General features: G+C 44.9%; 1 protein-coding gene and 2 long non-coding RNA genes across 3 annotated transcripts; 1 reads left to right on the plus strand and 2 right to left on the minus strand.

Moving 5' to 3' along the window:
• Nucleotides 1-371: 371 nt before the first annotated feature.
• LOC143287430 (uncharacterized) lies at nt 372-2,680 on the minus strand. The gene is made up of 2 exons (XR_013055958.1): nt 637-2,680; nt 372-587 (listed from the first exon to the last, which is right to left on the minus strand). It is a non-coding gene; the product is annotated as an uncharacterized LOC143287430 (long non-coding RNA).
• A 771-nt stretch (nt 2,681-3,451) lies between these two features.
• LOC143287432 (uncharacterized) lies at nt 3,452-4,249 on the plus strand. Its single transcript, XR_013055959.1, has 2 exons — nt 3,452-3,776; nt 3,808-4,249. It is a non-coding gene; the product is annotated as an uncharacterized LOC143287432 (long non-coding RNA).
• Nucleotides 4,250-4,435: 186 nt separating this feature from the next.
• Nucleotides 4,436-25,645, minus strand: LOC143287431 (integrin-linked kinase-associated serine/threonine phosphatase 2C-like). Its single transcript, XM_076595420.1, has 9 exons — nt 25,531-25,645; nt 23,512-23,800; nt 22,799-22,905; nt 19,946-20,039; nt 18,507-18,594; nt 16,690-16,811; nt 14,050-14,169; nt 10,744-10,825; nt 4,436-6,478 (listed from the first exon to the last, which is right to left on the minus strand). Exons 1-9 carry the CDS (start codon nt 25,586-25,588, stop codon nt 6,329-6,331), a joined length of 1,110 nt encoding a protein of 369 aa, XP_076451535.1. The 5' UTR covers nt 25,589-25,645; the 3' UTR covers nt 4,436-6,328.
• Between the last annotated feature and the right edge of the window lie 966 nt (nt 25,646-26,611).

Here is a 26,611-nt window from a genome sequence, read left to right on the forward strand (position 1 = left end):
TGTTGCCGTCAGGTGTGGGTGGAACAGGTGGTTCCGTCATTTCTGTTGTTTGTGCTGGGTGGCTTTTCTGTGTACACAGTTAAACATTAGTACGTTGTTATTTGCTACATATGTAACCTGATGTTTTGAATACTGTGTGGAGCTGGCTGCAGTACGTTGTTATTTGCTTTCTTTCCTGTAGGTGGGTGTCAGTTTGGTTCTGTAAAAACCTGTGTATTTGTCAGTTTGGTTCTGTAAAAACCTGTCTTTGTCAGTAGTTTTCCTTTGTGCATGGGTCAAGAGTGGGAGTCTGCTATATCAACATAGCTTGTTTTGGTGTGAAAGCCTCTTGTAGCTGTGTATGCGTGTTTGTCTGATGATCCAGTTCATTATTTTCTGTTCTTTGGCATGTTTCATTTTGGTCATGTGTGTGTGTGGACCCTTCATCAGCGTGTGGTCTGAGTGAATGTCTTGTGCTGGTGGTGTGTGTCCACTTCAGTATCACTGCACATTGACAGCTGACATCCTGCACACCACCACAGTGGACAATGGTTGTGAAGTTGTGTGGGCATCACCTGTACTGGTCATATTGTGTCGGTGTGTCTGTCCTGTACTGGTCATATTGTGTCGGTGTGTCTGTCCTTGACGTCTCATCACCTGTACTGGTCATATTGTGTCGGTGTGTCTGTCCTGTACTGGTCATATTGTGTCGGTGTGTCTGTCCTTGACGTCTCATCACCTGTACTGGTCATATTGTGTCGGTGTGTCTGTCCTTGACATCTCATCACCTGTACTGGTCATATTGTGTCGGTGTGTCTGTCCTTGACGTCTCATCACCTGTACTGGTCATATTGTGTCGGTGTGTCTGTCCTGTACTGGTCATATTGTGTCGGTGTGTCTGTCCTTGACGTCTCATCACCTGTACTGGTCATATTGTGTTGGTGTATCTGTCCTGTACTGGTCATATTGTGTTGGTGTATCTGTCCTGTACTGGTCATATTGTGTCGGTGTGTCTGTCCTGTACTGGTCATATTGTGTCGGTGTGTCTGTCCTCGACGTCTTGGAACAAAAAGGAAGTGCTGATGCCGTGAACTCCCCAGCCTTGTTGTACAGCCCTGTATGTTGTTCTCTGATCACCTGTATCTGCAGCTGTTGGGTCAGTGTTGTTGTACAGCCAAGGGGCCCAGGGCTTCCACAGTCCACATGGAAGATGGTGATCTGTGCTTTGCACCACACGTTTCCACTTCCCTGGGAAAGGGCAGGAACTGTGAAACCTTTTCCCCAAGAAATCCCCATTTCTTTTTGAATCAGGAAGGCACTCCATAGAAAAGACATTCATACCAACCCCACTGTGCTCCTCATGGTTCAGTTCCCCGTCAGGGAAGATCCAGTTGATGGGGTGCAGTCAGTGTGCTTTTGAGGAAAGGTTTAATAAATGCTATTTGACATCTCAATATGCTGGCTGTCTATTCTGGAATTTTTTTACTGTTTGGATGATCAGAATATGACTAGCATCTTCAAGGAGTTGAGCATCTTATGAACAAGCATACTCACATGCATTTAAACGTGGTTTTTAAGGTTAGCCTCTCACCAAGAATGGTGTTTTGTCTCCACTCACCTGGACTTGCAAGGAAGTGTCTTCAAACTTAGCATTTGTAAGGATCTCAGATTTGATGCATTTTAGCGTATGTTTTCACACACATGAACTCAACACTTAGTTATTGTTTGACGTGTTCTCTGAAATCATGATATAGTGTTGTTGATGTGAAACACTGGGAGGACTGACCCTTGTGAATTAGGAGTGTGTGTATGTACATAATGCTTTGAACATGTTGCAACATAGCAATGCTTTGTTAACTTGTTTGAAAGTAGTAGGCAGTTGCTGTCTTGTGTAATATATCCTATACTTGTGGTGTTTTTTTCTTGTTGCTTTTTTTGTCATGGCTTTTTATCTTTAATGTATCGTGGGCTTTCCAGTGTTGTTTTGTATGAGTGAAATAAAAGGTTATTTTAGTCTTTCTGGTGTTGACATGTGTGGAGTTTAAATGTGGTGAGAAGTCTTTTTGCTGTTTTTTGTTTGTGTGTGTGCATCCTGGACTTTCTTGGGTCGTTACGAAAATTCAGAATAGATTGGGGGAGGGGGGAGTCTGAATACTGTGAACAAAACAGATGTAAGTCATTATACTTATATATAAATCAACTCAAAATGAGACAATAATCACGACCATTACCCACCATTCCATAACTGTGTCATTGTAATTAAATAGCAATTATGGAATAAATCACCCATACAAGGAAAAGCATACAACTTTTCATTTACTGAATTGGGGTATGTGGGAAAAAAAGAAGGAAAGGAAAAATGACCCCCCCCCCCAAAAAAAAAAAAAGAGAAGTTTTAAGACAATAATATGGAAGGAAGTTGTACAATTTACACAATTATGTGTACAAAAATTAAAACCTGTGTGTGAAGTTGGAGTGTGGTGAGAAGTCTGGTGTTGATGTATGTACAGTTGGAGTGTGGTGAGAAGTCTGGTGTTGATGTGTGTGAAGTTGGAGTGTGGTGAGAAGTCTGGTGTTGATGTATGTACAGTTGGAGTGTGGTGAGAAGTCTGGTGTTGATGTATGTACAGTTGGAGTGTGGTGAGAAGTCTGGTGTTGATGTATGTACAGTTGGAGTGTGGTGAGAAGTCTGGTGTTGATGTGTGTGAAGTCTGGTGTTGATGTATGTGAAGTTGGAGTGTGGTGAGAAGTCTGGTGTTGATGTATGTGCAGTTGGAGTGTGGTGAGAAGTCTGGTGTTGATGTATGTACAGTTGGAGTGTGGTGAGAAGGCAGTCAGGCCACATGTGACACACATGCAATGAACAATACAGATACACCACACATTCACAAACGAAATAAACATACATATGAACATACACATCACACATTACAATGAATATGACATAAAATGAACAGATGTAACATGCAAAGAACTTAAATGACATTGAATAAACATATAACACATGGTATGAACATACACAACACGTAAACATACATTACAATGTGAATGAATATACCTGACAAGCACAATGAACACAGCAATACGCACACACACACTCTCTCTCTCTCATTCATTCACTTAACATCAACACACACAATGAAACACACACACAGTGAACATACACACCACACAAACAGACGATAACACCAACAGCAGAACACACACATACAGTGAACATACATAACACACATACAGACAATAACACAGACAGCAGAACACACACACATACAGTGAACATACACAACACACATACAGACAATAACACCACCAGCAGTGAACATACACAACACACATACAGACAATAACACAGACAGCAGGACACACACAAAGCCAGATACTTAAGCCATTCTTAGTTTGATTCTCTTTCACTGAAACAAGTACAGTTCATTCTTACCAACCACATACCCACCCCCTACCCACCCACCCACCTCTCTGAAACAAACCACCTCACAACGTTTGCCTTCGTCAGCAGGGAGTCCGTCTCTCACTGGGTCATGAAAGTCCTGTCTCCATCAGGTGTCTACACAGGTGACCATTCTTCCATCAGGTGTCTACACAGGTGACCATTCTTCCATCAGGTGTCTACACAGGTGACCATTCTTCCATCACATGTCTACACAGATGACCACAGTTCTTCCATCACGTGTTTACACAGGTGACCATTCTTCCATCAGGTGTCTACACAGGTGACCACAGTTCTTCCATCAGGTGTTTACACAGGTGACCACATGTTCTTCCATCAGGTGTTTACACAGGTGACCATTCTTCCATCACGTGTCTACACAGGTGACCATTCTTCCATCACGTGTCTACACAGGTGACCATTCTTCCATCACGTGTCTACACAGGTGGCCACAGTTCTTCCATCACGTGTTTACACAGGTGACCATTCTTCCATCAGGTGTCTACACAGGTGACCACAGTTCTTCCATCAGGTGTCTACACAGGTGACCATTCTTCCATCAGGTGTCTACACAGGTGACCACAGTTCTTCCATCAGATGTTTACACAGGTGACCACAGTTCTTCCATCAGGTGTTTACACAGGTGACCATTCTTCCATCAGGTGTCTACACAGGTGACCACAGTTCTTCCATCAGGTGTTTACACAGGTGACCATTCTTCCATCACGTGTTTACACAGGTGATCATTCTTCCATCACGTGTCTACACAGGTGGCCACAGTTCTTCCATCACGTGTTTACACAGGTGACCATTCTTCCATCACGTGTCTACACAGGTGACCACAGTTCTTCCATCAGGTGTCTACACAGGTGACCATTCTTCCATCAGGTGTCTACACAGGTGACCATTCTTCCATCACGTGTCTACACAGGTGACCACAGTTCTTCCATCACGTATCTACACAGGTGACCACAGTTCTTCCATCACGTGTCTACACAGGTGACCATTCTTCCATCACGTGTCTACACAGGTGACCACAGTTCTTCCATCAGGTGTCTACACAGGTGACCACAGTTCTTCCATCACATGTCTACACAGGTGACCATTCTTCCATCAGGTGTCTACACAGGTGACCATTCTTCCATCACGTGTCTACACAGGTGACCACAGTTCTTCCATCAGGTGTATACACAGGTGATCATTCTTCCATCACATGTCTACACAGGTGACCATTCTTCCATCACGTGTCTACAAAGGTGACCACAGTTCTTCCATCAGGTGTCTACACAGGTGACCATTCTTCCATCATGTGTCTACACAGGTGACCACAGTTCTTCCATCAGGTGTTTACACAGGTGATCATTCTTCCATCATGTCTACACAGGTGACCATTCTTCCATCAGGTGTTTACACAGGTGACCACAGTTCTTCCATCACATGTCTACACAGGTGACCATTCTTCCATCAGGTGTCTACACAGGTGACCACAGTTCTTCCATCAGGTGTTTACACAGGTGACCACAGTTCTTCCATCAGGTGTCTACACAGGTGACCATTCTTCCATCAGGTGTTTACACAGGTGACCACAGTTCTTCCATCAGGTGTTTACACAGGTGACCATTCTTCCATCAGGTGTCTACACAGGTGACCACAGTTCTTCCATCAGGTGTCTACACAGGTGACCATTCTTCCATCACGTGTTTACACAGGTGATCATTCTTCCATCACATGTCTACACAGGTGGCCACAGTTCTTCCATCAGGTGTTTACACAGGTGACCACAGTTCTTCCATCAGGGGTCTACACAGGTGACCACAGTTCTTCCATCAGCTGTCTACACAGGTGACCACAGTTCTTCCATCACATGTCTACACAGGTGACCATTCTTCCATCAGGTGTCTACACAGGTGACCAAACAGTTTCTTCCATCAGCTGATCAATCACTGGGGAAGCACTGTGTCTGGCCTGTCAGCTAACTGGCACAGAATGGTCTGAGCTCTTTGCTGAATGGTTCTGGTCAAGTGTTTTTATCAAAATACCAAGACTTTTCCACACTCTGATGGACAAGACATATTTCAACAAGACTTTTCCAGCCCCAGGAAATGGTTCTCTCATTTTCCACCAAGACTTTTCCAGGCTGCCTTGACTGAAGGAGCCATGTTCCATCCCTAAGTTCAATCCAATGCACATCCTGTCCCCCTGCGTCCCATGTCTGGTCCCCAAACGTCAATGTCAGATCAATGAATGTCACTGTCAGATCAATCAACACCACTGTCAGATCAATCAACAATCAATCAACATCACTGTCAGATCAATCAATGTCACTGTCAGATCAATCAACGTCAATGTAAGATCAATTAATGTCACTGTCAGATAAATCAACATCACTGTCGGATCAATCAATGTCACTGTTGAATCAATCAATGTCACTGTCAGATCAATCAACGATCAATCAATGTCCATGTCAGATCAATCAATGTCACTGTCAGATCAATCAACACCACTGTCAGATCAATCAACAATCAATCAACATCACTGTCAGATCAATCAACATCACTGCCCAATCAATCAATGTCACTGTCAGATCAATGTCCATGTCAGATCAATCAACGTCACTGTTCGATCAATCAATGTCAGGACCATAAACCTCAGTGTTGGATCAATCAACGTCATTGTCCAATCAATCAACATCACTGCTGGATCAATCAGTGTCACTGTGGGATCAATCAGTGTCACTGTGGGATCAATCAGTGTCAGTGTGGGATCAATCAATGTCACTGTGGGATCACACAGCTGCTGTGAATGTGATGGGGAGGATGGTGGGGAGTTTGGGAGGGGTAAGGGTGTGGGGGTGGGGGCACAGAGAGCACAGCAGCGGTGATATGTGATGCATCACCATGACGATCAGACCTGGGGGGGGTTGATGGCCACGGTCAGTACAGTGACATTGTCTCCGCTGAGTCGCAGGACGGCCGTGTTGGCCAGACGACTGGTGGCCGTGTCAAAGCGCACCTCCTCTGCTGACCGCCGGTCAGTGCCGTGAATGGACTGGTCCTGTGGAGGGGGAGCAGGACAGGTCAGTGTTCTTGGTTCACTTTCAGGGGGAACAGGTCAGAGGTCAGTGTTCTTGGTTCACTTTCAGGGGAACAGGTCAGAGGTCAGTGTTCTTGGTTCACTTTCAGGGGAACAGGTCAGAGGTCAGTGTTCTTGGTTCACTTTCAGGGGAACAGGTCAGAGGTCAGTGTTCATGGTTCAGTTTCAGGGAGAACAGGTCAGAGGTCAGTGTGCATGGTTCAGTTTCAGGGAGAACAGGTCAGAGGTCAGTGTTCATAGTTCAGTTTCAGCGGGAACAGGTCAGAAGTCAGAGTTCATGGTTCACTTTCAGGGAGAACAGGACAGAGTTCATGTTTCATGTTCAGGGGGGAACAGGACAGGGGTCAGAGTTCATGTTTCATGTTCAGGGGGGAACAGGACAGAGGAGTTCATGGTTCACTTTCAGTGGGACAGGGCAGAGGTCAGAGTTCATGGTTCACTTTCAGTGAGACAGGACAGAGTTCATGGTTCACTTTTGGGGGAGTGGGTGGGGGGGGGGAAGGACAGAGGTAAGAGTTCATGATTCACTTTCAGGGGAGTAGGGGGAGGGGGGGGGAAGGACAGAGGTCAGAGTTCATGTTTCACTTTCAGTGGGAATAGGACAGAGTTCATGTTTCACTTTCAGTGGGAATAGGACAGAGTTCATGTTTCACTTTCAGGGGGAATAGGACAGAGTTCATGTTTCACTTTCAGGGGGAATAGGACAGAGGTCAGAGTTCACTTTCAGGGGGAACAGGACAGAGGTCAGAGTTCATAGTTCACTTTAAGGGGGAACAGGTCAGAGTTCGTGTTTCACTTTCAGATGGAACAGGACAGAGGTCAGAGTTCATGGTTCACTTTCAGGGAGAAAAGGTCTGAGGGATGATGTTGACACACACACACACACAGTGACTACCTGAGGGATGATGTTGACACACACACACAGTGACTACCTGAGGGATGATGTTGACACACACACACACACAGTGACTACCTGAGGGATGATGTTGACACACACACACAGTGACTGACCTGAGGGATGATGTTGACACACACACACACAGTGACTGACCTGAGGGATGATGTTGACACACACACACAGTGACTACCTGAGGGATGATGTTGACACACACACACAGTGACTGACCTGAGGGATGATGTTGACACACACACACAGTGACTGACCTGAGGGATGATGTTGACACACACACACACAGTGACTGACCTGAGGGATGATGTTGACACACACACAGTGACTGACCTGAGGGATGGTGTTGACACACACACAGTGACTGACCTGAGGGATGATGTTGACACACACACACAGTGACTACCTGAGTGATGATGTTGACACACACACACAGTGACTGACCTGAGGGATGGTGTTGACACACACACACAGTGACTGACCTGAGGGATGATGTTGACACACACACACACAGTGACTGACCTGAGGGATGATGTTGACACACACACACACAGTGACTGACCTGAGGGATGATGTTGACACACACACACAGTGACTGACCTGAGGGATGATGTTGACACACACACAGTGACTGACCTGAGGGATGGTGTTGACACACACACAGTGACTACCTGAGGGATGATGTTGACACACACACAGTGACTACCTGAGGGATGATGTTGACACACACACAGTGACTGACCTGAGGGATGGTGTTGACACACACACAGTGACTGACTTGAGGGATGATGTTGACACACACACACAGTGACTGACCTGAGGGATGATGTTGACACACACACACAGTGACTGACCTGAGGGATGATGTTGACACACACACAGTGACTGACCTGAGGGATGATGTTGACACACACACACAGTGACTGACCTGAGGGATGATGTTGACACACACACACAGTGACTGACCTGAGAGATGATGTTGACACACACACACAGTGACTGACCTTGAGGGATGATGTTGACACACACACAGTGACTGACCTGAGGGATGATGTTGACACACACACACAGTGACTGACCTGAGGGATGATGTTGACACACACACACACAGTGACTGACCTGAGGGATGATGTTGACACACACACACAGTGACTGACCTGAGGGATGATGTTGACACACACACACACAGTGACTGACCTGAGGGATGATGTTGACACACACACACAGTGACTGACCTGAGGGATGATGTTGACACACACACACAGTGACTGACCTGAGGGATGATGTTGACACACACACACAGTGACTGACCTGAGGGATGATGTTGACACACACACAGTGACTGACCTGAGGGATGATGTTGACACACACACACAGTGACTGACCTGAGGGATGATGTTGACACACACACACACAGTGACTGACCTGAGGGATGATGTTGACACACACACACAGTGACTGACCTGAGGGATGATGTTGACACACACACAGTGACTGACCTGAGGGATGATGTTGACACACACACAGTGACTGACCTGAGGGATGATGTTGACACACACACACAGTGACTGACCTGAGGGATGATGTTGACACACACACACAGTGACTGACCTGAGGGATGATGTTGACACACACACACAGTGACTGACCTGAGGGATGATGTTGACACACACACAGTGACTGACCTGAGGGATGATGTTGACACACACACAGTGACTGACCTGAGGGATGATGTTGACACACACACACACACAGTGACTGACCTGAGGGATGATGTTGACACACACACACACACAGTGACTGACCTGAGGGATGATGTTGACACACACACACAGTGACTGACCTGAGGGATGATGTTGACACACACACAGTGACTGACCTGAGGGATGATGTTGACACACACACACAGTGACTGACCTGAGGGATGATGTTGACACACACACACAGTGACTGACCTGAGGGATGATGTTGACACACACACACAGTGACTGACCTGAGGGATGATGTTGACACACACACACAGTGACTGACCTGAGGGATGATGTTGACACACACACACAGTGACTGACCTGAGGGATGATGTTGACACACACACACAGTGACTGACCTGAGGGATGATGTTGACACACACACACAGTGACTGACCTGAGGGATGATGTTGACACACACACACAGTGACTGACCTGAGGGATGATGTTGACACACACACACACAGTGACTGACCTGAGGGATGATGTTGACACACACACACAGTGACTGACCTGAGGGATGATGTTGACACACACACAGTGACTGACCTGAGGGATGATGTTGACACACACACACAGTGACTGACCTGAGGGATGATGTTGACACACACACACAGTGACTGACCTGAGGGATGATGTTGACACACACACACACAGTGACTGACCTGAGGGATGATGTTGACACACACACACAGTGACTGACCTGAGGGATGATGTTGACACACACACAGTGACTGACCTGAGGGATGATGTTGACACACACACACAGTGACTGACCTGAGGGATGATGTTGACACACACACACAGTGACTGACCTGAGGGATGATGTTGACACACACACACAGTGACTGACCTGAGGGATGATGTTGACACACACACACAGTGACTGACCTGAGGGATGATGTTGACACACACACACAGTGACTGACCTGAGGGATGATGTTGACACACACACACAGTGACTGACCTGAGGGATGATGTTGACACACACACACAGTGACTGACCTGAGGGATGATGTTGACACACACACACAGTGACTGACCTGAGGGATGATGTTGACACACACACACACAGTGACTGACCTGAGGGATGATGTTGACACACACACACAGTGACTGACCTGAGGGATGATGTTGACACACACACACAGTGACTGACCTGAGGGATGATGTTGACACACACACACAGTGACTGACCTGAGGGATGATGTTGACACACACACACAGTGACTGACCTGAGGGATGATGTTGACACACACACACAGTGACTGACCTGAGGGATGATGTTGACACACACACAGTGACTGACCTGAGGGATGATGTTGACACACACACAGTGACTGACCTGAGGGATGATGTTGACACACACACACAGTGACTGACCTGAGGGATGATGTTGACACACACACACAGTGACTGACCTGAGGGATGATGTTGACACACACACACAGTGACTGACCTGAGGGATGATGTTGACACACACACAGTGACTGACCTGAGGGATGATGTTGACACACACACACAGTGACTGACCTGAGGGATGATGTTGACACACACACACAGTGACTGACCTTTAGGATGGTGTTGACATAATGCAGGCTGTCTTCCATGCTGAAGCTTTTCCACAGTCCGTCACAGGCCATCATGATGTACCTGTGACCACACACCACACACCACTCAGCCACCATTGCTGTGGGCACTGTTTTCTGTTTCTACCGTACCATGCTGCACTGTATAACACAATTGTACTGGATTGCATTGCACTGTATTGTAATGTATTGTACTGCACTGCACTGTATTGTAATGTATTGTACTGCACTGCACTATATTGTAATGTATTGTATTGTACTGCATTGCACTGTACTGTATTGTAATGTATTGTACTGCACTTATTGGTAATGTATTGTATTGTACGGCATTGCACTGTACTGCACTTGATGCACTGTCACTGCACTAGTAATTATTGTACTGTTGCACTGCACTGTATTGTAATGTAATTGTACTGCACTGCACTACTGATGCATGTATTGTATGTATAACTGCACTGCTACTGTATTGTAACTTATGCACCACTGCACTGATTGTAATGTATGTTGAACTGCACGTGATTGAGATGTATTGCAACTGCACTGCACTGTATTGTTGACACCACACAGTGATATGTAGGTATTGTACTACACTCACTGCTGATGAATGTGTATGTTGCACACCACATGCACTGTATTGTAATGTATTGACACACTGCTACTGGATTGAATGTTTGACAGCCACATTGCTACTAGTGATGTTGACATAACTGCTACTGATTGTATGTTGAACAGCACAGTGACTGTACCTGAATGATGTTGCAACTCACTGTATTGCTAATGTTTGACATGCCACACACTGATGACTAGATGATTGTAATGCACTACACGTATGTAATGATGTTGCACTCACTAACGTATGCTAATATGTTGAACTAGCACCAGTGACTGACTAATGTGCACAACGTATGTAATGATGTGCACAGTGTATGGTACTGCACTGCACTGTAATTGCATTGCTTCTGCCACTGCTGAAGCTGTTTGTACATGTATTGAAGGCCATGCACTGTATGTACTGTATGAACCCACTGCACTGATTGTAATGTATTGTATTGAATTGCATGCACTCATTGTAAATGTACCATTGAACTGTGGGCACTGTTTTCTGTTTCTACCGTACCATGCTGCACTGTATAACACAATTGTACTGGATTGCATTGCACTGTATTGTAATGTATTGTATTGAACTGCACTGCACTGTACTGTATTGTAATGTATTGTACTGCACTGCACTGTATTGTAATGTATTGTATTGAACTGCACTGCACTGTATTGTAATGTATTGTATTGAACTGCACTGTACTGTATTGTAATGTATTGTATTGCACTGCACTATATTGTAATGTATTGAACTGCACTGCACTGTATTGTATTGAACTGCACTGCACTGTATTGTAATGTATTGTACTGCATTGTTTTGCAATGAATTGAATTGTATTACATTTTGTCACATCATTTCTCTGTGTGAAATTTGGGTTGTTCATCCTCAGTGAGAGCAAGACGCCACAGTGCAGCGCCACCCTTTGTTTCCTGTCTGTAAGTCTCTCTGTTTTATAATCAGTGGTTTTTTCCCCCTTTGTTTTTGGTGCTAGGGACAACCTTTTTGTTGCCATGGGCTCTTTTCACATCAACTAAGTGCACGCTGCACGCAGGACATGTCTTTACATGAACTAAGTGCATGCTGCACACAGGACATGTCTTTACATGAGCTAAGTGCACGCTGCACACAGGACATGTCTTTACATGAGCTAAGTGCATGCTACACACAGGACATGTCTTTACATGAGCTAAGTGCATGCTACACACAGGACATGTCTTTACATGAGCTAAGTGCATGCTACACACAGGACATGTCTTTACATGAGCTAAGTGCATGCTGCACACAGGACATGTCTTTACTTGAGCTAAGTGTATGTTGCATACAGGACATGTCTTTATATACGCTAAGTGCATGCTGCACACAGGACATGTCTTTATATATGCGAAGTGTATGCTGCACACAGGACATGACGTCTTTACATGAGCTAAGTGCATGCTGCACACAGGAGACTGGCTTATCATCTCGTCTGAATGACCAGCAAGGACCAATGAATTCAATGTGCACTGTCTATGGCTGGGCATGGGAAGACAAGGACCAATGAATTCACTGTGCACTGTCTATGGCTGGGCATGGGAAGGACCAATGAATTCACTGTTCACTGTCTATGGCTGGGCATGGGAAGACAAGGACCAATGGATTCACTGTGCACTGTCTATGGCTGGGCATGGGAAGGACCAATGAATTCACTGTTCACTATGGCTGGGCATGGGAAGGACCAATGAATTCACTGTGCACTGTCTATGGCTGGGCATGGGAAGGACCAATGGATTCATTGTGCACTGCCTATAGCTGGGCATGGGAAGGACCAATGAATTCACTGTGCACTGTCTATGGCTGGGCATGGGAAGGACCAATGAATTCATTGTGCACTGTCTATGGCTGGGCATGGGAAGGACGAATGAATTCACTGTGCACTGTCTATGGCTGGGCGTGGGAAGGACCAATGAATTCACTGTGCACTGTCTATGGCTGGGCGTGGGAAGACAAGGACCAATGAATTCACTGTGCACTGTCTATGGCTGGGCGTGGGAAGACAAGGACCAATGAATTCACTGTGCACTGTCTATGGCTGCGCGTGGGAAGGACCAATGAATTCATTGTGCACTGTCTATGGCTGGGCGTGGGAAGACAAGGACCAATGAATTCACTGTGCACTGTCTATGGCTGGGCGTGGGAAGGCAGGGACCAATGGATTCATTGTGCACTGTCTATGGCTGGGCGTGGGAAGACAAGGACCAATGAATTCACTGTGCACTGTCTATGGCTGGGCGTGGGAAGGCAGGGACCAATGGATTCATTGTGCACTGTCTATGGCTGGGCATGGGAAGGACCAATGAATTCATTGTTCACTGTCTATGGCTGGGCATGGGAAGGACCAATGAATTCACTGTGCACTGTCTATGGCTGGGCGTGGGAAGACAAGGACCAATGAATTCATTGTTCACTGTCTATGGCTGGGCATGGGAAGGACCAATGAATTCACTGTGCACTGTCTATGGCTGGGCATGGGAAGACAAGGACCAATGAATTCACTGTGCACTGTCTATGGCTGGGCATGGGAAGGACCAATGAATTCATTGTTCACTGTCTATGGCTGGGCGTGGGAAGGCAGGGACCAAGCCTCTCTTCCCACCACTAATCAAGTCACTGTCCTAACGGTGGTCAAGGGCTAAGAGACGGGTTCCACTGACCTGTCGTTGGAGGTGAGCTGACAGCGCTTGACGTCTGGCAGACAGGTGACACCGTGGTTCTTGTAGGGGCCGTCACCCAGTGACCGTGACACCTCCAGGATGCCCATCACCCTCCCCTCCCTGACACACACACACATCACCCAGTGACATCCATCACCCTCCCTGACACACACACAGATCACCCAGTGACCCTGACAACACTATTCCATCACCCTCCCTGACACACACACATCACCCAGTGACCATGACAACACTATTCCATCACCCTCCCTGACACACACACATCACCCAGTGACCATGACAACACTATTCCATCACCCTCCCTGACACACACACAGATCACCCAGTGACCCTGACAACACTATTCTATCACCCTCCCTGACACACACACAGATCACCCAGTGACCCTGACCCTGACAACACTATTCTATCACCCTCCCTGACACACACACAGATCACCCAGTGACCCTGACAACACTATTCCATCACCCTCCCTAATACACACACATCACCCAGTGACCCTGACAACACTATTCTATCACCCTCCCTAACACACACACATCACCCAGTGACCATGACAACACTATTCCATCACCCTCCCTGACACACACACACAGATCACCCAGTGACCCTGACAACACTATTCTATCACCCTCCCTGACACACACACACACACATCACCCAGTGACCCTGACAACACTATTCCATCACCCTCCCTGACACACACACACACACACATCACCCAGTGACCCTGACAACACTATTCCATCACCCTCCCTGACACACACACACACACATCACCCAGTGACCCTGACAACACTATTCTATCACCCTCCCTGACACACACACACATCACCCAGTGACCATGACAACACTATTCTATCATCCTCCCTGACACACACACACATCACCCAGTGACCATGACAACACTATTCTATCACCCTCCCTAACACACACATCACCCAGTGACCATGACAACACTATTCTATCACCCTCCCTGACACACACACAGATCACCCAGTGACCCTGACAACACTATTCCATCACCCTCCCTGACACACACACAGATCACCCAGTGACCCTGACAACACTATTCCATCACCCTCCCTGACACACACACATCACCCAGTGACCCTGACAACACTATTCTATCACCCTCCCTGACACACACACATCACCCAGTGACCCTGACAACACTATTCTATCACCCTCCCTGACACACACAGATCACCCAGTGACCCTGACAACACTATTCTATCATCCTCCCTGACACACACACATCACCCAGTGACCCTGACAACACTATTCTATCATCCTCCCTGACACACACACACATCACCCAGTGACCATGACAACACTATTCTATCATCCTCCCTGACACACACACATTACCCAGTGACCCTGACAACACTATTCTATCACCCTCCCTCACACACACACACACACACACACACACACATCACCCAGTGACCCTGACAACACTATTCTATCACCCTCCCTCACACACACACACAGATCACCCAGTGACCCTGACAACACTATTCTATCACCCTCCCTCACACACACACACACACACACAGATCACCCAGTGACCCTGACAACACTATTCTATCACCCTCCCTCACACACACACACACACACACAGATCACCCAGTGACCCTGACAACACTATTCCATCACCCTCCCTCACACACACACACACACACAGAGATCACCCAGTGACCCTGACAACACTATTCCATCACCCTCCCTGACACACACAGGTAATAATAGACATTACTTCAAACTGAGTGAGCAATTCAGTTGTGCAGGGTTATGTATACATGTATGTATGCGTGTGTGTGTTCTCTGTGTGTGTTTGATTGTGTTTTCATCTGTTGGTATGATGTGTGTGTGTGTGTCGGTGTGTGTGTGTGTGTGTGTGTGTGTGTGTGTGTGTGTGTGTTTCATGATAGTGCATGTGCTAACATCACTACCTACTCCCAAGACCAAAACAATACAGACAGTACATCACAGACTGTGGAAAACAGAAAAACTGTCCAGGAATGCTGGGGGGAAGAAAGGAAAAGAGAGAAAACTGCCCAGACTTACTGGAAACAAGAAATGAAAAGAGTGCAGACAAGTGGTAAGAAAACTGAAATGGAAACCAAACCAAATCTGCATTCAGTTGTCTGCACTCAGAAACTGCTGGTGATCATTGGTGAGATTGTACATGGCAGGTCAACCTGGAATTTCTCAAGGCAAAAGTGGAGTAGATGAGCTATTGGTGAAGAACCATCAGTGTGACCAGAAAAGCTCATCAGACAGTGGACACGTCACATCTGACATGGCAGACAGAACCACAAAGCTGTTTCCCCATCTTTACAGAATCACCAGGTGTTGATGCTGTCAATGAACTCAACCAAAGAGCAACTGGATGTTTTTGGTACGGTAGTCTGGTGAACGCTGCAGGTGAAACCAACGTACCAGACAGTCAGCAGACAAACGACCATATGAAGAACATGGTGCACTGTACTTGTGTCCCAGTGTTACCACTGAAGCCAGTCCACACCCCCTCCTCCCCCTGCCCCTGAACCTCAAGCAGAACACCCCCCTTCCCTCCCCCACCGCACCCCCTCTCTGCATGCAGGGTGGTCATACCTGACATAGCCCCCAGCTTTCTGAATCCTCATGCGCTCCGTGTACACTGAGGGGCTGTGGTCGGTGGTGAGGGGGACTGCCACACACCCCCCTTCCTCTGCCTTGTAGCGACACAGGATGGACTGCACACACACACACACACACACGCACACACACACACGGTGGTGAGGGGGACTGCACACACACACACACACACGGTGGTGAGGGGGACTGACACACACCCCCCTTCCTCTGCCTTGTAGCGACACAGGATGGACTGCACACACACACACACGGTGGTGAGGGGGACTGCACACACACACACACACACATACAGTGGTGAGGGGGACTGCCACCCCCCCCTCCCCCTTCCTATGCCTTGTAGCGACACAAGATGGACTGCACACACACACACACACACACACACACACACGGTGGTGAGGGGGACTGCACACACACACACACGGTGGTGAGGGGGACTGCCACACCCCCCCCTTCCTCTGCCTTGTAGCGACACAAGATGGACTGCACACACACACACACACACGGTGGTGAGGGGGACTGCCACCCCCCCCCTTCCTCTGCCTTGTAGCAACACAGGATGGACTGCACACACACACACACACACACACACACACACACACGGTGGTGAGGGGGACTGCCACACCCCCCCCTTCCTCTGCCTTGTAGCGACACAAGATGGACTGCACACACACACGCGCATTATATTTTTACGCACACAAACTCACACAATATATATATTTACAGACACATACACACGACACAGACACAGACACAGACATCCAACACAAGTGATGGTCACAACAGATCTCTCAGTGTGCAATTCAGGCAGCTCTCCCCAGGGTGAACATGTCACCACAGTGCTGCGCCATCCTTTGTGCTTTCCTTCCTGCCTACAGTGTACTGGATTTTCCCTGCACCTACCTTGATCACCTCATTCAGGTGACAAACATTCCAACCACCAATGTATCTATATCTCTATCTATATACTTCAAATTAGATAGACAGACAGAAAGACACATACATATATATACCTACATACATGCATAATCTGATCTTGTTACACTGTAACATATATACCTAATGTATGTGTGTGTATGAATGCATGTATGTCCGTATATAAAAGTTTTGATTTTCAATTTCTTCTGCATGTATTATCAGCATGAATGGTTCTTATACCTGATTTAATATCAGCATGCAGCATCAACACCTGTATTCAAACAGACAGACTGACAGACAACTCAACATGACAGGTACAGGGTAAACTATATGGCTAAGTGGCCAGGCTTCGACAGGTGCTGCTAGCAAGGTGAAGTTTCAGTTTCAGTGTCAAGGCCGTGTCAAAGTGTGCGGGCTGATTCATCAATGTATGCAACACCACATCTGATTAGGAAACAAGTGCCTGACCTTCGCATAAACCCAACACACTGATGACGCACAGTGAGGGATAGGAGAAAGGAAGACACAGAAAGAGAGCAGGAGACGGGTAGAGAGAGACAGAGACAGGCAGAGAGAGACAGAGACAGGCAGAGAGAGACAGAAAGACAGATGGGCAGAGAGACAGACACAGATAGAGAGAGAAAGAGACAGGGAAAGAGACAGAGAGAGGGAGAGAGAGGGACAGAGACAGGCAGGCAGAGAGACAGAAAGAAAGACGCAGAGACAGACCGAGAGACACAGAGAGAGGCAGAACTAGAGATGCAGAGACAGGCAGAGAGAGACAGAGATTGGGAGAAAGAGGCAGAAAGAGACAGAGAGAAAGAGACAGGCAGAGAGACAGACAGACAGAGAGCAAGGTGAAGAGAAAGGGAGGTGACCTTGCTGTCTCCCAGGTTGGCGATGAAGAGAGTGTTGTTCACAACCAGAACCACCACCGCTGTTGTGCCGTCCTTCCACGAGGGTTTTCTGCACACATCCTTGGGGTTTTACCACTGGTTATGATGATAGGGTTTTCTGTAGACACCTTGGGGTTTTACCACTGGTTACTGATGATAGGGTTTTCTGTACACACCTTGGGGTTTTACCACTGGTTACTGATGATAGGGTTTTCTGTACACACCTTGGGGTTTTACCACTGGTTACTGATGATAGGGTTTTCTGCACACACCTTGGGGTTTTACCACTGGTTACTGATGATAGGGTTTTCTGCACACACCTTGGGGTTTTACCACTGGTTACTGATGTTGATAGGGTTTTCTGAACACATCCTTGGGGTTTTACCACTGGTTACTGATGTTGATAGGGTTTTCTGAACACATCCTTGGGGTTTTACCACTGGTTACTGATGTTGATAGGGTTTTCTGAACACACCCTTGGGGTTTTACCACTGGAAACTATGCCGATAGGGTTTTCCAGTGTTCTATGAATATTTCAAATGACTCAGTGATCTATAAATTCACTGATCTATCAATACTTCAAACATCTTAAATGTTCTATCAATATTTCACATGTGTCAGTGATCTACCAATACTTCAGAGGTGCCAGTGATCTATCAATACTTCAAACGTCTGAAGTGTTCTATCAATATTTCAAACGTCTGAAGTGTTCTATCAATATTTCACATGTGCCAGTGATCTATCAATACTTCACACGTCTGAAGTGTTCTATCAATATTTCACATGTGTCAGTGATCTATCAATACTTCAGAGGTGTCAGTGATCTATCAATACTTCAAACGTCTTAAGTGTTCTATCAATATTTCATATGTGTCAGTGATCAATCAATACTTCAGAGGTGTCAGTGATCTATCAATACTTCAAACGTCTGAAGTGTTCTATCAATATTTCAAATGTGTCAGTGATCTATCAATACTTCAAACGTCTGAAGTGTTCTATCAATATTTCACATGTGTCAGTGATCTATCAATACTTCAAACGTCTGAAGTGTTCTATCAATATTTCACATGTGTCAGTGATCTATCAATACTTCAAACATCTAAAGTGTTCTATCAATATTTCATGTGTGTCAGTGATCTATCAATACTTCAAACGTCTGAAGTGTTCTATCAATACTTCAGAGGTGTCAGTGATCTATCAATACTTCAGAGGTGTCAGTGCTCTATCAATACTTCAAACATCTAAAGTGTTCTATCAATATTTCACACGTGTCAGTGATCTAATACTTCAGAGGTGTCAGTGATCTATCAGGTGTCAGTGATCTATCAATACTTCAGAGGTGTCATTAGTGATCTATCAATACTTCAGATGTGTCAGTGTGTGTCAGACAAGACATGTGAGAAGAGGATGGACATCTTTACTGCCTGGCTGCCTCTCTGAGGAAGTCTTCATCTAGCTTCTTGAAGACGTCGATCAGACATTTCTTGATCTCCTTCTCCACTGTGCCCACATCTCCTGCAAACACATCACACACACACACACCACACACATACACCATACACACACCACACAAACACATACACACACCAAACACACACACACACACCAAACACACACACACAATCCAGCATGTGAGTCACCACACCACAAGTCAAAGTCGTCTCCACCTCTACATCTCTTCTGGGCAGGACAGGTGGAGTAGGATAAGTGTTACTTCTATCTCATTTGCTGTAACTGTGAACTGCCTTTTCTTCTTTAAAAAAAAAAAAAAAAGGTCTAAACTGAAAAGACTGATTGAAGTTAACACTCTATAAAGGATGCCTACAAAATAACCAAATACATACACAGCAGAATGTTAACAACTTGGGCTTTCAGAAAACAGAACAAATAAATTCATTGATAAAGAAAATACAAAAAATGAAAATTATTTCTTCCTTTTTTAATTATGTTCAACATAAAAAGCATTTTCTTAACACGTTCAGTGCCTATATAACTCAGCTGAAGTCCTGCACAAATTGTTGCCATAGTGCCTAGAAGACGTCCACTGACATCCTGCATATGTTCTGATTTTTCTTTCATTTAAGTTTGGTTCACTGAACATAAACAGACTCTGAATCAGTCAATGGTTAGTTTTATGTGTCTTGATAATACAGATATTATTTAAATGAGCTTAGCTCAGGTGAAAGACCCCTTTCTTCTCAATAATGATTTGCTAACGGGACCACGTGGAATGTTCCTAGAAAGGTTGCCTCATATGCTAGAAAAGGCGTAGAAAACTTTGTCCAACAAAAACAGCGGTCCCGGTCAGCTGATTTATACAAGTTTACAAGCTGTGCTAATGATTATGGATAGCTATATCAATGGAGATGGATTTCTGTTGTATGATGGTTCATTTGAACACAAAGGTGAACAACAATGACAGTGACAAAACTGACAGCCCATTTGATGTCAACTCAGTCTGTCTATCCAGTTTGAGCCAGTGACTATGACTGATAAAAAAAAGGAGCAGAGTGGCATGGGAAGAGAGGAAGCAGAGGGAGAGGAGTGATGTAAGACAACAGGTCGAACGCCAGTCAGAGGGTCTGGAAGGGGGCATGGCCATTGGACATCGGTGAACCTGTTTGGTTTTTTTTAATCACACTGCCAGAAATAAACAACCACTGATGATCCACAATTTTTGTGAAATGCTGGTTTGAAAGTGCACTGGATGTGAAACATATGCTTGTACTTTTTCATGCTTTTTGTCACTGAATCAGATAGCTGACCAGTTGGTTGAGGAGGCAAGCTGGATGCACAGCACACACTTTAACTGGCCCAGGTGCAACCTTGAGGGAGTGAGTTTCATCAGAGAACTTCCCCCTCTAAATGGGGAAAGTCTTAGCAGTAATATAGTATAATGCTTGACTGCTCAATTTCTGAGAAAGTGACTGACTTTTTATGCTGAGTGTATCCACATTGGGAAAGTGATTATCTTACATATCTACATGAGTCGTGATTTGTTTTAATAAACCTATAACCTGTTTTATTTTCTTCTATAGGTGTAATTGACAACAAGCATGGTATTTCCAGCTGTATTTTGTTTGTTTTCTTTTTGGATGCCATTCTGCTGAGGTGGAACCACTCAAACAGACTGCTGCACAAAAATTATCTTCAGTTTCAAGAGCCTGAATGGTTCTTTACAATCATAACTATTGTGGAAAAAAGCCCTAATTCAGAATCCACATTCATTTTCCTTCACAGAAACATCTACTTTCTTTCCGTATCTCCCATAGTTTTTGTAATATATATATATATATATATATATATATATATATATATATATATTCATTATCTCTAAATCCACAAAATTCCCTGGCAAGGGGAGAGCACTTTATATACATTTTAAACAAAATATCCCAGCACTGAACAGGTTTAAGGCTAATCAGTTAACAGGTGACATATATGAAATTATAATTTATATATAAAACACTTAAAAAGAATCATCACTATCAGTAAGAAACATTTCTGTCTAGACTCCAATGCAGAATGCATATAATGACAAATATTATTTCTTAAAAAAAGACAGAAAAAAGGATGGAATCAGATCACAGTCGAGATGATGAACACACACACACACACACACACACATATATATATATATATATATATATATATACACAACTTTTCATCATTGCTGAATACAGCAACATATTCCTCAAGTGAATAAACAGGAAAAATCCGCTGGCACTTGAGACACAATCAATGAACACACACACACATGCGCATGCACGCACACACACAAACAGACATACACACACACACACACACACAATTTTTCATCTTTGCTGAATACAGCAACATATTCCTCAAGTGAATAATCAGGAAAAATCAGCTGGCACTAAAGACACAATCAATCAGTTAACAACTAGAATAAACATAACTTGCTGTTTTAAAATGTCTTTCAACATGGTACACTTCTGACATTTTCCAGAGCATAGTACAGTTCAGCTATGACAGAACTAACATTTGATCAACATGCAATCTAGTTGTGAGACAGATAACATGACATTTTCCAGAGCATGTTATAAAGTTGTGAGACAACATCTAATTTGTGTAATCTGGCTGTGAGACAGATAACATGACATTTTCCAAAGGATACTTCAGGTCAGCTGTGAGAGAACTTACTATTCAATCAACATGTAATCTACAAGTTTGTGAGACAGATAACCCGACATTGTCCAAAGTGTAACCGTAACAACTATGCTGAAGAGCACAGCTGATCGACTAGGCATTACCCTTCGGAAACTTATCCCGCAGAATTTTGTGCAAATACTGTGATGCGAACCTTGAAGCACGTGAACCCCCATGGCCATCAAACACTGCGTACAGAGCCAGTCGACCACTGAAACACACCCCCATGCAGCCACACACACACAGCCACACATACACACAGCCACACACACACACAGCCACACACACACACATAGCCACACACACACAGCCACACACACACACAGCCACACACACACACAGAGCTACATTTATGTGCAGACATGGAGTTCATGCACACGTACAAACCATCACAGACCTCGATTGAATTCTTTCACACACACACACACACACACAAACATGTACACATCATATACACAACATACAATCACACACACTTGATTTTTGTTTTATCATTTTTTTGCAATCATGTTTAACACTTAATCAAATGATTTTTAGTTTTATCATTTTCTTGCAATCATGTTTAACACTTAATCAAAAAAATGATTAATATAAGGAGGCAGAGTTCATGAGCCCATGATGATAACTAGTGAAAATAAATTGAATACATATCTTTTCTCTCAAGAACAAACAAATATAATCAAATATATACATATCAGGAATAAACTGATCAACAATATATCGTATACAGTTACCAATACTATTGTGGCATGCATGAACACACAAATCAAATAAATAAATAAAGCACATTAGAAACCAACAAAGTCAGAGGCCTCACATGGAGGGGTGCAGATCTTGGAACATGCTGGAATAATCGTCGATCTGCAGATGAGCGTCTTGCATCTCCTCCCTCTCCCCCTTGCGGTCGGCCACATAGCTGCTCAGCCTCAGCAGACTGTTGTGAGCATTGGGAGAGTTGTCTGTCCTGGCTTCTTTCCGCACCGGTTCCTCGTCCTGGGGACCCTGGCTCTCTGACTTCCTCTTCTCCGCTGAGGCTGCCAGGGGCTGAGTGGGGGCAGGGGCTGATGCGTCTCCTTGCCCCTCATTCCCATTTCTGTTTACGGAAGCTGTACACAGATGCATAATTCATTCATTAAGACCAAAGCTCTGTATGAACAGGTTTGTATGAACAAAACAAGATCATATAGATCCTTTTAATGGGGAGAAAATAAATAGATAAGCACATCTTATAAACATGAAACACTTTATAAGCAAGAGAATATAAATGCCAAACTGAATAACACATACACAGTATGACAGTAAAACTATATCATCAACCAAGAGGTGACAATCTCTATTCTTTTGAATGCTTGATATAACAAAGAAGACAGCAAAGTTGCTTGATATAACAAAGAAGACAGCAAAATCACTGATTACAGGTTCATTTCTAGCTGGAAAAAGCACTGACATTTGAAAGTTGCTGCGGTTTTTTTAATACTAAACTGGTATAAACTTAAACCTGATCAATATCATCAAGAACAGGACAGCAGAGTGAAAGATGAACTGAGCTGTAAAGGGACAGAGAAAGATTTATTCAAGAATTATTCTTTAACATGCACAGGTGTAGATCCTGCTTTGGTCTGCTTAGCCATTATATATATATATATATATATATATATATGATAGTTAGTCGTGTCCGACTATGACCATCAGAACAACATAGGAGGCAACTGCTGTTCCGACTAGTTCCCATTATCTTTTCTGTCAGCAGCACGAAGTCAGGTCTGACAGGTGTGGTGGCACAAGGGTAAGACTTGAGCACTGGATTCTCGCCTGAGTTTCCTAACTTCCCAGATTCCGCACACATGGTGGGTTATGGTTGGAGATTTTTCTAATCACCAAGGTGTTGACCTGCTGTTACCTGAACCTCCTTTGTGTGTATAGACATGCAGCAGATTATATACACAAGTTAAAGATGCTGTAGGCCAGGTTATGTTCAGTAACTTATGGAAACACGACATACCCAGCATCACACATATACACCCCTGAAAATGGAGTACAGCTGTCTATGTATCAGGATGATAACAGTCATACATGTATGTAAACTCCCACTAGAATGCACGAAAAGAAGAACCCATGTCCTGTGCTTTATCTTAGACTCAAGACTTGAAAGAAACTAATTTCCAGGACAGATAACTGGGAGTGGGATGCTACCCGATTAATCCCACAACTACCAGTACCGCAGTCTGTGTTGTTAAGCTGAACCCCACTGGAGATTTCCACTCAGAACAAGGATGAGTAATGGTTCATAGAAAAATTGGAACAAAAGAGTAAAATAACATTGTTAAATAACTACAGTTCTTCCCGTGTCAAAAGACATAAAACAAAGCCAGCCAGAGTGGAGGGGAAGGAATATAGAGTACTGATGATGATGGAGCACAGAATTTTTTGAAAATTTATACCCGTTTTTTGTGAAAAAACCCTGGCAAATAGATTTCACTTAAATCTTATTTTCCTGGCAGCGAAAGGGTTAACTTTTGCTGCTGGGTGCACATAATTTCATATTCCTTGGCAAAGCCCATGAATCTGACACAGAATCATTAAAGGATATTCCTTGTGACCCCGGTACACTTGGTAATAAAGACATATTCTATTCTATTCTGTTCTAGTGTGTGTGTGCGGGGGGCGGGGGGCGGGTGGGGGGGGGGGGGGTAATAGCATCTGTCCTTGCACTGACATATGAACAGCCACTGTCCCACACTTCCACCCGCCTTCCTCCACACCCTCCTTCTTTTCCCCCATGCTCTCATTACCAAAATTATTATTCGTATTCGTCTATTGAATTTCAAATACAAACGTGTTGACTGTTTCTGGCAACCATCTGAAGGGTCCGGCAAATCCCCGAACAAATCCATGACGGTCAACGCGAGGAAAATGTGCAGATCTTGCGCTGGCGGTGCTTTCTTCGTTGTTGTTGCGTACACGAAATGTGATGACGTAAAGCACGTGCTGGGGAGATAATTCTTTTTTCTTTTCTTTATTAAAGATGTGCTCAAGAAAAGACAAATCTGGCGCGCGCGCGTTTGTGCGTGTGTACCATCGAGCTCAGTGGTGTGTGTGTGTGTGTGTTTGTGTGTGTGTGTGTGTGTGTGTGTGTGTGTGTGTGTGTGTGTGCCCACGCGTGAAAGAGAGAGATTGTTTCAGTTTTGAAGTGTCAAATTGTCACAGTGCGGCCTGACTAATCCATATAATATGCTATGTACACGGCCGCATCTGTTGTAGTAGAGGGAGACAGAGACATATAGAGAGAGCTAGATTGAAAGCATTAACGCAGAAACTCGTATAGAATTAATCTTAACATATGTCCCGCTCCACTGACAATTGATCCTCGATTTTAACAATAGAAAAATCATCTTATTCATTTTTTAAGTTGCTGTCCATTCTGACGGGTGCCGTGACACCGAGTGGTGGGATCCGGGGCCCGTGGCCGGGTTCCAGTTACATTGTATGCAGATCTGGTTACATTGTGTGCAGATCTGGTTACATTGTGTGCAGATCTGCTGCCTTACGACGTGTGTTCGCATGCAGACTCGGAAGAACAAATTCCGCACGTTAAACCTTCTTTAACCAATACATTTCGTCGTTCGGTGAGTTCTGAAGACAGAAATACCCAACTCAGTTATGCTCATGTTGGCTGTGCGACAGAAAAAGCGCAGAGTTATATTGTGCAGAGTGTATATGGACTCTGTACATTTTTTTCACGGACTCTGTGGTAACTTTTGATCTCAACTGAGGCCTGACCTGGCATCTTCCTCCCCATCCTGAAACACGTGACACCTCACTTTTCCCCACCCCTCGTCCTTCATTTCTTGTGTGGTGTAGCGTGTATGGATCAGTCCGCACGATTTGTCGCCTTGAAACTGATCAGCCCATGCGTT

Source organism: Babylonia areolata, chromosome 11, assembly GCF_041734735.1.
Source record: "Babylonia areolata isolate BAREFJ2019XMU chromosome 11, ASM4173473v1, whole genome shotgun sequence".
NCBI lineage: Eukaryota > Metazoa > Mollusca > Gastropoda > Neogastropoda > Buccinidae > Babylonia > Babylonia areolata.